Here is a 12,147-nt window from a genome sequence, read left to right as displayed (position 1 = left end):
CACAAACAAAACCAAAAAAAGGAACCACAGGAACAAGGAAGAGCTAATACACAAAACGCACCCCAGAGGCAGAAAAAGACAAGATGGGGACCCCAGCTTCATGAGCACTGTAGTGATGTATTGGTTTGTATGTAAAAGAAGAATGCTATGACATCAGGGGCTGTGGAATGTTGGGGCAGTGGAATGTTGGGGCAGGCTGTGACTGGGGATTGCAATGGGAGAATTTGAATGTAATGTGAATGAGCGTGAACAGAATAAAAATGTAGTTTGTGGTGAAGTGAAGAAAAGTTGTTTCGGCAGGGTTTTGAGAAAACCTAAGGTATTAGAAAATTTTGTGTGTGATTAAATAAAAATATATATATTTATTTATATACATATTATTTTATTTTTTTCTTGTTTTTTTGGTGTTTTTTTTTTAAGGGAAGGGGATGTGTAGTGATGTATTGGTTTGTATGTAAAAGAAGAATGCTATGACATCAGGGGCTGTGGAATGTTGGGGCAGTGGAATGTTGGGGCAGGCTGTGACTGGGGATTGGAATGTTTTCATATGAAAGGTCAGAGTTGTGCCGGTTTGGGGATGGCAAGCTCATGTATCTCTGTCTGTACATTATAACTGGAAATAAACTTTTAAGGAAAGAACAAGAAGAGCCAGTGTACTTACTTCAAGCACCCAGGACCCGTAGCCCCCAAACCAAAGAGAGAGCCAAGCAAGCAAGCAACGAAAAAGAGCAACCACCAGAGAGACACAGGAGCAAAATCAAAGGTGTGCAGACCAAAACACTGCACAGCTACCAACAGAAACCAGGGAAGCCCCATCACAGCAGCCCATGCCAGACAGTGACCGGACAAAGAGCTGCCGCAGGAGCAGAGCGGAAGGAAAGGGAAACCACCAAGGCCACCCACAGCCAACCCCATGGGAAAGGTAAAACCACCACCCCTGGAGGAAACCAGAAACAAGCAAACACCACCCATAGGACGTCCCAGATGCAAGACAGAAATAGGGCAACAACGCTCCCGGGGAAAAGAAGCTCAACAGACACCAGGGCCAAAGAACCATGGAGAACAATAGGCAAGAGGGACCAAGAAACGAGCAGCCCCCAAAAGGCCAAACAGAAACACTAGTAGCCGGGAGGCCAAGTGCACCATTAAGGCCGCACCACCCGAGGAAAACCCTCAAAGCGGGACAAAACCGACCCAAAAGCACATGTAGTGTCATCAATGGAATCCAAGAGAAGGCCCAACTGAACGGACCAGCAGGCCCAACAGCGAAACCTAAACAGGCACCACAATGCACCAGACATGTTCTGAGAAAAAGAAGAACCCACAGTGGGGGAGGAAAAACGTGCTACCAGCTGAAAAACAAAAGGCAGCAGTGGGAACAGGACCCCGGCCAACAATCCACCGAAACCCAGAAAGGAGGTTCCAAACCCTGCGTGGGAACCATGCGACAGCCGGCCCCAACCAAAGGAGGAGCCAGAAACTGGGACCAACAGGTAACAGGCCCAGGAGCCACACAGCAATGCACCATGGGACCAGAGAAGAAGCACCGCCAGCAGAGCCACTAACCATGGCAAATTGTGGCATAGACCAGAGACCAACACCCAACCAGCCCCATCTGGAAAAAACCCACAGCAGCCAGGGGAAAACATGTGCAAGAGTCCCCACTTGAAAGGGACACAGCCGACAGAAAGGCCCATAGCTGGCAACCAGACAAAACAACACAGAATGGCCGACCCACCGGAAGAATGAAGACAAACACCCAACTCCGTACCAAGGCGGGCTGCCGACCCATAGGAGGAGACCACTGAAAAAATAACCCCATGCGGAAGGGCCAGCAAAAGATTCCTGAAGGATGGGCAAGGAGCAAAACGCACCCTAGATTTGACGGAAGCCAACATACCCCTCACATACAAAAAGAACAGAGCCATGCCGGGGAGCCATCCAAGACAACCACCTGCTGTTGGGCAGGACCCCGGCGACAACACAGCACCCCCGTGAACAGGACACAAACCCAGAGCACACAGCAAGCACCGCTGGGGAAGCAGTCCGAACCAGAAGAAGGGGATTGGGAAAAAGAAAGAGGTGGAGGAGCACCCGCAAAAGAACAAACACCCAAAGGCCCACCTGAGAGGAACCCCAAACACACAGCAGAAGAGGCTGGGACCTTAAGCCACAGCTGTCAGGAAAGCCACAGAAAACGCTGAGGGACCCCAAATAGCCCAAGGCATGCCCAGGAGGCGACCTAAGGCCGCACATACCAGGCGCGACCCGCCAAACCCTGCTAAGCGGAGACTGCACCAGGCACTGCTCAAGAGGCCCAACCGAAGGTCCCACGAAGTGACCCCATATCGGCAAAAAGCGCTCAAAAGAATGGGAGCACAGAGAGCAACCACCCGAAGACCCACAAAAAGAACGAGCACCATACGTGCGAGAAACAGTGGCCAAGGGCCAAACCCCACAGGGAACCACCCAAGCCCCAGAGCACGCAAAAATAGGAGCAGAGAGGGGTAGGACAGACCTCCCTCCCCCACATTCCTCCCCACGTGAGGGAACAAGAACAATCCAGTACAGAAACCGCGCAGCTGAACCATGACACAGCAGGAGGCAAACAAACACTGGTGGCCGGAGAAACAGGCAGCGCCACACTTGGGAGCAAGAGAAAGGCAGTGGCCTGTGAAGCACAAGAGGAGAAAAACCACGGAGAAACACGTAACAGAACCCACATACCACCTTTCAAGGGTCGGCAAACGTGACCAGCCAGAGGAAAAAAAGCAGACACAGCAACATCTGCCAACAGGCAGGAGGAAGGAGAGACTGTGCCAGAACAACAGGAGGGGACACAGAGACCCCAGGACCCTCGACTCCCTTAGCAGAAAAACCATGTATGTGACCCCCCAAAAAAGGATCTGGGTGAAAAGCCACAATGGCTAGGCAACGAAGCCAGAAAGATAAAATGGACGGCGGGGCATAATACAGGCCCACCAGACACAGACGAAGCCACCATGACCAGAATGTCACCACGAAGTGAGAGGAACGTTGACCACCACCACCACAAGGAGGGGAGAGACCGCAGGAACCGTGGATAGAACGACCCCGGACCGAGCACCTGCAGTGCAGACCAGAGAGACCACTGCCCCACCCGCAAAGGCCCCCGGACTGGCACCCACTGGGAAAGATGGCACAAGAAGAAGCCCGACCCCACACAAAAGAAAAAAAAAGGGGGGGGGCACCACAACAGGCACACCGCAACCCAAACTGGGCCCAAGACCCCAAAAGACCAACAGGTATTGCCTCACCCGCTGGAAGAGGGAGCCGTGCGCCTGCCACAGACCGCTCTCGCACCCCACAGGGGGGAAGCCTGCTGCAGGGGCACCCCTGCCCTGGGGCAAGTCGGGGAGGACAGAGTGGGCACAATGGCACTGGCAAGCGCCAGCCAACCCCGCACAATGGAGAAAGCCGGGCCAATGCCCATAAGGCAGGGCCTATAAAAGCATGAACACAAACACCTTATGAGCAGAACCCCCAACCCGCAGCAGGAGGAACTGACAACAGCCAAGAACATCCAGACAATATACAAAGGGAGGCAAACAGCGTTAAAAACACCCGGCATGGACCCTGACCTCGCAACGCGAGGGTCCGGAAGCAGGAGCAAGACGCCTTCGAGGATATCGTGATGGAAGAAATGCGCGCCTTCCCGTAAAGAAACAGAAACCGCCAAGCAGTACTCCCTCCCAGAACCGCCAGCTGCCCAGCCGGAAAGCGTTCTTCCTCACGCAAGCGTGGAAACAACAGTGACTCAAGCAGGACGTCAGGCAAAATCCTTGCTTCCTGCAATCACCACACGTCTCCCAGCCACCCAACTGGCCAGGAGACGAGGAAAACGGAACGTCAACAACCAGAACAGGACCCTCAGCCTGCAACGGGAAGGGCCCATCAACAGGACCCTGCCGCCTCCTAAGGCTGGAGCCCGGAAGCAGGAGCCACATGGTCCAGCAGGACAATGCAGCACCACACCAATGAACCATCCTAAACAAGGTCCCGCCCAGCAGCCACCGAGAGGCACACAGCGGCGCACTCCAGTAAGCCCAGCGGACGGGAGGGAGCGCATCAGGAGCAACCGTCGCCCAAGCCCAGCAGGGACGACATCCTCAAGTCCATGTCCTGTTGGAAGACAGAAAAAAGAACAAGCGGAATGCTGGGTAGGTACAGCTTATGTACTACCAGAGGGAGGGCTGGAGAGGGGGTATCCAAGCATTCCTCATGTTCTTTTTTTCTGTTGTGGAGATAGTTATTTCCTATTAGTGATTAATGGGACGAGGTCTGAGGGACCTGGGGGTAATGAAGCTTCACCTTGGCTGTTGGCTCTGGTAACAGGCATTGAGGCATCACAACCCAACTGTAATTAACGTATCACACCTGAAGAGCTAGTCATTTTCTTATTAAGTGGCTAGAGGCATCACAACTTAAATTAAAGATGAAGCTTACAGGGATTGCGTTTTATAATAAAATATTGGGGCGACTATGGTAAAGTAACTATGTAATAACAATATCAGTCCTGGAATAGGAGTTTCTGTGTGTCCCACTAGATAAAGAGGTCCTAATGTGGAAGGTGTGGGGTAGTCACATTCTGACAGCATTTCTTTGTATGTCCAAATAGCTATAATTATATGGTACATATCACTGATCTATGTGTCTGCGTTAATGCATTTGACAGTCCTTTTGTTGTGGTAGCTTACATGTGCCACAAGAGACACTGGCAGCTTTATTTCTTTACATATTGATGGCAGATTGTTTTCTGTACAAGTGCTAATTACCAGTAACAACACCCTTCTCATTGTTAGGAGTGAAACAAATCCAGATAATCCTATCTTAATGCTGCGGCCCAGACTGTCACAAGCATGCTCCAGTGGCTAATGCAATAGCTTAGAGGTTTTCATACATTAGAGGGGTTTGGCTGAATGGGTACCAAAGCTCTAACAATTTACTTTCAGCCATCAACCCGTTGTACAGTCAAAACAGTGATTTACCCCAGCACTCTGGCCTGCCAGTGCAAAGGACATGTCGGCAACTAAATAAACTTCAATTTTTCTTTAAAATCATTATTTCGATTTTGCATTAAGAACCCTACAAAAACAGAACTGTGAATGGTAAAGGCCTGAAAGAAACCATTTCAAACTTGGACATATATATTATGCTGCACAGGCCAAAGTACTGGTTGGAAAATACTTCACACTGTTTCCATGTTTATGATCGCTCCCTATCATAGTTGGAGGTACACCTCCTTAAGAAACTGAAGTAAAACTCATTCATTACATAAGTGCGTATTGTTCGACCTATTGTCAAAATTAGAGAGAGGTGAGTGAGCAAACAATTTAACAGGGAAGCCGAGTCAATGGTCTGGCTTGGCTCTAAGAGCCAGTGAGAGAGCCGAACCCTGAAAGCAGTTGGCATGTGCATCATACAACACATGAATGAATGAACCAACATTTATAAAGCGCAACCGTCCAGCATTACTGGTATCTTGGTGCTGTAGTGAAATCAGCCAGGTTCCTGATTACCCCCAGTCAACTACCTCAAAACATATTACAGTGCCCACCCCTGTGCCTTCAATTTCTAATCCTTTGTGGAAAGAGACAAGTTTTTCGATCCCAGCCTCCCAAAACACAACCAAAATACTGTTTTCTCTGAGTTCGGCAGGTAGATCATTCCATAACTGGGCTGTTTTAATTTTAAGCAACTTCCCTTTCACCTTGATTTTCCTTAATTTTTGTATCTGGATCAGGTTTGCTGTAGCAGAGCTTAAGTGCCTCCTTGGCCTATAGTAACAAAACGTATTTTGCAGCAGTACTGGTCCAGTACCATTTACCGCTTTGTGAACTATACATAGACCCTTGAATGAGATGTATTCCTTCCCTGGCAACCAGTGTAAGGCTCTCAAAGCTGCTGACGAGGAGTCCTTTCTTCTTTTATTCAAGGCCAGTTTTGCTGCAACTTTTTGTACCCTGTAAATCTTTAATTAGATACTCTGGTGTGCTAAACAGCAGCGCATTACAATAATCTAATCTGCTCAGGATTGTAATTTGTACCATCAGTCTATGTGCTGGCTAAAACAATAGTGGGACAATTTTCCTCAGGCTTCTCAGCAGACTAAAACAGGTAGCTTCTGTTTTATTTAAGTGTGTTTCTAGGGAAAGTTTTGCATCCATGTAAACTCCCAGATATCGCACTGCCTGTGATGACTGCAGGTTCTCTGTATTCACCCAGGGCCAGATGTTCCTGGGGAGTACTACATAGTGATTGCAAGGGGGAGCACCATAAAAACTCAGTTTTGCCTTCATTGAATTTGAAGTGGTTATTTTTTAGCTAGCTAGCCATTTCTCGTTTACAACGCTGGAATTTTTTTATTGAATCAAAACTACGTTTCTTTCAGGATACAATAAGCTGTGTGTCATCCGCATAATTCACAAAAGGGATCCCATAGGATCTAATTATCCTTAGTAAAGGGCGTATGTTTGTGTTGAATAGAATGGGGCTCAGTAGCTGAGCCCTGCGGTACCCCATGTTCCATTTTGCTGAACTTTGATTGGAAAGGGGGAGGAGGGTAGAGATCGCTTGGTATCTATTCATGTAAAAATGATAGTTAACATGCCAAAGCATTTTACCTTAGTACATCACATTAAATCACTGCATTGAGAGGTAACTATTATAAACATACTTAGAAACATTTATGCCCCTTCCACCCAGACGACTATGACATTAGTGAACTTATAAGCAAGTCAGTTGTTATCTTTACCCTATATGTGACCTCGATTCTTATTATACAAGAAGAATCATTGTATTAAATCAAACACAAGAGGTTTTTGTACATTGCACATCCTGAACTCACGTATATGAATGTGAGAAAAAGAAGGCTGAATGAAATAACACTTGCCTGGGATCACACAGTTTACTCAAGTGGAGAAGCCAGTATTGATTCCACGTTTTCTGGTTTTACATTTTGAAATCCAGTCATTAGATGGCTATATTTTTTCTCTCCTTTTTAACATCAAAGGTTTATGCTTTGTTTTTAATTCTTAGTGTACAAGTTTAGAATGTGTTGGCAAGCAGAAACCACATGAAAGCTCGGTCTGTTTTGGACTCACGGGTCAAAGAAGACCCCAGCGGAGCGAGAACCAGGCCTCTGGCTAGAGCCTTCAATGGCTCGCTTATGTCTGGGCAGAATGAAACATTTGCCATTCACTTACAAGTGTGTGCGCAAAATGCTGTTTTTTTGGCATCCTTGCAGCTGTGTCGGTCTCAAAGTTCAAAAATCCGAAAACTCTCTTTCATGGGTCTGTGGTTCAAAAAACTCTCAGAATGTATTCAGTGACCAATGAACTTGTTAAGCTCATCCTCATAGTGTCACCCAGAGCTTTGGCATCTGAAATGAAGCGCATCTGTTGGTTACAGTTCTTTATATTGTTTCTGTCTTAAAGCCATTGGGGATTCTGACTTTTGCAATCACATCTGGACAGTGGTGTGAGAGGCTGTGAAGCCAAAGCAGAGCTTTCTCTATCTGTTCCTCTCTGAGGAGATGCACGGCCTGCCGCAAGCAGACCTTGCCTATGTTGGTACTAGTCCATGTGCATTTTATTCAGTGAGGGAGGCGCACACCCTGTGGGACCTACAAATGGCATCTTGCTGCTACTTTCTTTATAGGAAGCTGCCTGCATTCTCATAAGAAAACAACAATATTATCCTCCTCTAAAATACGTCTACATGTCCCTTGTGCTATCTGGTGAATAGCACCAACTGGTGGGAAAAGTAGACAATTAAATTGAAAACTCAACTCTCTGGTGATCTAGAAAGGCAATCTGAAAATCTTAGCGCAATTTGTGGGCAGTGAGATTTTCATGAAAAATACACACTGGACTGTTTGCATATGTCTGTTTTCCTCCATGTATTTCTGTGCCAAGATACAGAGGAGGTTCCTCCACTATGGCGGAGGAGCATCACCCTCCCTCCCCCCCCACCCCACCCCACCCCCAACCAGCAACTGCTGCATATCCTTTAACAAGTAAAGGTTAATAAACTAAGTTTATTATCCTTTCCTTGTGTTTTGCTTCACTATGGACTGAGATGAAACACTCATGCACTGACAAAAAATCTCTGGAATGCAACTCTTAGTCCGAGAAATACAATGTTTAAACCACCCTGCAAGGTTCATAGAGGAAGATTAGTATGCTGAAAGCACACGTTGAAAAATGGTCACAGCAATGAAATAGAAACATGTACAAATGATTCTCCACTGCAATATACACAGCAAATGTGTGTGTGTGTATATATATATATATATACACACATATACATATATGTGTGTGTGTGTATATGTCACAATGCAAAGCAGATAACAAGAATTAAAAATGCATCGCCATGAGGCATGGGTAAATCTGCATCATCTCCCTTTTTTTCAGTATCAGACCGCCAGATCCCAGAATCGATTGTGGAGAGAGAGATCAATTATCCTCACAGGCAGAATGACACAGTTCAGTGCCCGAGCATGTCCGAGATCCGAGTCACTCCCCGGTCCATCGGGTCTCAGCCTCTTATATACTTTAAACAAACCATAGAAGAGAATTCTAGAAACCCCCTCCCACGCCGTAAGTTTATTATTAAAAAATGCTGGCTAATTCAGGTCAGTTGTGAAAAGAACACGTCGGAATTGGCCAAGATACCAAGGTCCCCTCTCTCAAAACAAAACCGTTCTCTGCCGTACCATAAACATCATCCTAGTACATTCTTATCACCCTAAGCCCTTGGTGAGAAAGAACACACAAACATGCGGAACAAAAACATGAGCAAAAAGCACATTGTATAACGTGGGCATGGAAAAATACTTGCAGCTTTTAACATGGCGATAGATAATGCTAAAATAAATAAAGTCAATAGGCAAAATGAAGCTGGTGGTCACTAATGTGATGATGTGCTGCTAGGCTAAGTGTGATGTGGAGTCAGTGGTCAAAACACAAATATCATTACACCTTGTTAAAGGGGCGGGCATGTGGTATGATGAGCACTGAGGGGAGTGCACTGTGCGCACTCAGTGCACATGTATGTTTGGCCGGCCGTCTCCAGCCGGCCAAACGCACATGCACAGTGTGCTCTCTCCAACCCGGCACTGTGTTGCCTGGCTGGAGAGCGCTTGCACAGGCTCCCAGTCTGTCTGGGAGCACCCTGGCTGGGTGCTCCCAGCCATTTCTATCATTGCTTTGAGCAGCGTCAGGATTGGCCGCAGGGCAGGCTGGGAGCATGTGCCTGTCTGGTCAGAGGATGGAGGATCGGTGGCTCGGAGGTAAGGTTTTTAAAAAAAAACATTATTATTGTTATTAATGCCCCCGCTGCCCCACCCCCAGTAACCCCCGCGAGCCACGACTGCCAAGATACAAGATTTGGGGTACAGATTTTACATTCTTACGGTTTACCAGGAAGCATTTTTTTTATAATGTAGAAACATGGCTCATGTTGTTTCATGTCAGGAGTTAGTAGCTTAAAAAGCCAGATTTGATTATTTACATTTTTGTATTTGTAATTTTTTATTATTTCATTGAAAAAGTAGGACTACCAGTTCTACACTGCACAGAAATGAGTGTGCGTGGTGGAGATACTCGCTCCTGCAGGGGACATATTGAAATCAGCATGCTTGCTCGGTTAGTTGACTTCCAGATACCTGCTTATAGGGCAAATATGATGTTATAGATGGTCATACATCCATCAAATTAATGAAAACTGAGCCAGCCTTCCCAGACGTTAAGGGTGTGTAAAACAGTGGGGATTATTAACACGAGTACTGCGCTGCCAGAACATCACTTTTTGAGTCGCTCTGGTGGCTCAGCCCTCTCATATCTATGAGTCGATGCAAGGCCGCCCTGCGAAGCTTTGCATAGCCTCATATAGATATGGAGTAAGGCAAGGCAGCGCAAAGTGCGTAAACCTGGGGCAGCACCAAACCCCTGCGCCTCCCAGAGCAAGCGTAATGGGGAGAAATGTTTTCATTTCTCTTTGTGTTTTCCTCTTTCCATCATGGTGCAAGGGTGCCTGCATTGACAGTAGGCAACACATTGTGTGCTGCCTGAAAGGACAGGAATGCACTGTATCTTGTAAACACGGTGCATTCCTGTCCTTTAGATTTGGCATAGGGCACTGCTGCAAAAAGAAATGCAATCACTTCCCACACCAAATCTTTGTAAATGAGGCCCAAAGTGTTCACACTGTCAGGGTTGGGCTTTAAATGGCATTGACACTTGTTAAATCACATTTGGTTTTCAATTGTGCGACAACATAATGCGAGAACTGTGCATGATGGACTGTGAGGGATGCTGGCACCACCACAGTCAAAGAAAATTGTTGTCAATGCAGCAGTGTCAAAGTATGCTCCCTATGTCCTCGCACCAAGGCTCAGTCCTCCAAGGCCCTCCAATAACAAGGCAATGGGTATCTGGTCCCAGTGACACATGGGCCTTTTCCTGGCCCTGAGATGAAGTTCCTTTGGACACTTGGCACCAATCTCCACCCTTTATCAGCCTTCAGGCCCCCTCATCTCTATGCACCTTCCCATATCATCCCTCTGTTATGTTTCCTCTCCTCAGTACCCCTACAGGGGCTGTTCCCGGGTGAAAGCAGTAGTTCTACTTCTTCCACTGAATCATCCCATGTTCTTGCAAGATTTGCATAGAATTTTCAGATCCCATGGAAAGACAGCAGCCATTTTGAGTGTGGTCGTATTTAAACCACATCCATGACTGTGCCCTTTTGCTTGGCCTTGAGTTTTCGAAGAGAGCAGACCCGTGCTTTAGTGCTCTGCCTACAAGATACTTACCTGCAGCGTTACTTCTCGTTCCACATCTGCACCAGCTCCTGATACATCTCCGTATCCTACAGGCTCTCTTCTCTGCCATGTCATGGATTCTGGACTTCCTGAAAGAAAAAATAGCCACCAGTAGCAGCATAGTACCAGATATCTCACCATGAAATGTCTCCACCGTCAACGAATAAGGACATTGTCTGAAAACCTATTACAAATATTATATTCTAATAAGCTACCTGGCTAACAAACAAGCCTGTCAGTTAAACCTCAGCGAAATGACACACGGTTTGTGGAAGTAACAGACCGTAAAAAACTCCTGGCCTTCCCGGCTATGCGGAAAGAGCCGAATACAATAGTGTGGCTGTACAAGGAAGCGCTATCTACTCAACTAACTCATATGCTACGAGATTTTGGAGCCACATAAGTGGCATTTGTCAGACATTCTACATTATTGTACAAATTACATTGTATGTTAGTAGCTAGTCAGATATCAGTTGTCTAGTATAATGTGTTTCTTTATTCTTGTTTTCAGTGCATCTTAGCCTCAGGATCAGCAGGGGCATTTAAGTTCAGACACCTGAGGACTGACTCCAACAAACGCGATCTTAAGCTGAGGCAGCCCACCAGTCAAGTCCCCTTTCTCTTGTGGTGCTAGATTAAACATTTTTTAGTCAGCACAGTCATTGAGGTATCACAAGAGGGGCAAAGGTGAACAGACGCTGCTTCAGCAACGTGTACCCAGTATGCAGGGTAAGTCGTCTGGGGCCTGACAGGCACTGCACTACACGTGATGCATCAATGATGGGTAGAGTGCATGCCTGCGTGATACACATGAACACTCTACACATCATATGTATGGAATTTTCAGTTTGCAGCCTGTCTGTGGGATTGTGGAAGGGGTACTGCAGAGACGGGGTATATAATGCTACTTCAGTCGCATTTGAACTAGCTTGGTAGAACTGGTCGGGCTTGGGGAGTGGTGACATGGTAGTATATGGTGCGAGCTTACAGATAATCATCATGTCTGCTCAGAACTGCGCATGCTGAGTGGATTGACAACGCATTTTACGCTTTTCTGGTCCTTTTCTTTTACGTTGCGCCCTTAAAATGTCACCAGCTGATCAGAAGTAAATCTGGAGACAGATTACTAAATGTAATGCCAGAGATGAGGGGGAGACTGTTAACAAGCAAGAGAGAAAATAATATGTTCCCTCAATGGAGGGAGCAGTGGTGATTGTGAAGTACAATAAATTTGTCGGAGTGGGACTGCCACCAGAAGGTGTGTTATTTCTCCAGAAGGGAAG

The 12,147-nt window shown here is 46.8% G+C and overlaps 1 protein-coding gene across 2 annotated transcripts in view; it reads left to right on the top strand.

The window, feature by feature from the left end:
* Positions 1-3,835: 3,835 nt before the first annotated feature.
* NQO1 (NAD(P)H quinone dehydrogenase 1) overlaps positions 3,836-12,147 on the top strand; it is a 167,396-nt gene continuing 159,084 nt past the window's right edge. The window contains exon 1 of one of the 2 annotated variants that reach the window (XM_069216695.1): positions 3,836-4,199. In XM_069216695.1, the coding sequence (XP_069072796.1) occupies positions 4,157-4,199 (43 nt within the window). In that variant the 5' untranslated portion in view covers positions 3,836-4,156. The remainder of the gene's footprint in view (positions 4,200-12,147) is intronic. The other variant, XM_069216696.1, reaches the window with a different exon arrangement.

This window comes from Pleurodeles waltl, chromosome 12 (assembly GCF_031143425.1).
Source record: "Pleurodeles waltl isolate 20211129_DDA chromosome 12, aPleWal1.hap1.20221129, whole genome shotgun sequence".
In the NCBI taxonomy this organism is placed as follows: domain Eukaryota; kingdom Metazoa; phylum Chordata; class Amphibia; order Caudata; family Salamandridae; genus Pleurodeles; species Pleurodeles waltl.
The sequence above is the reverse complement of the archived record's forward strand: the minus strand, read 5'-3'. Positions and strand labels throughout refer to the sequence as shown.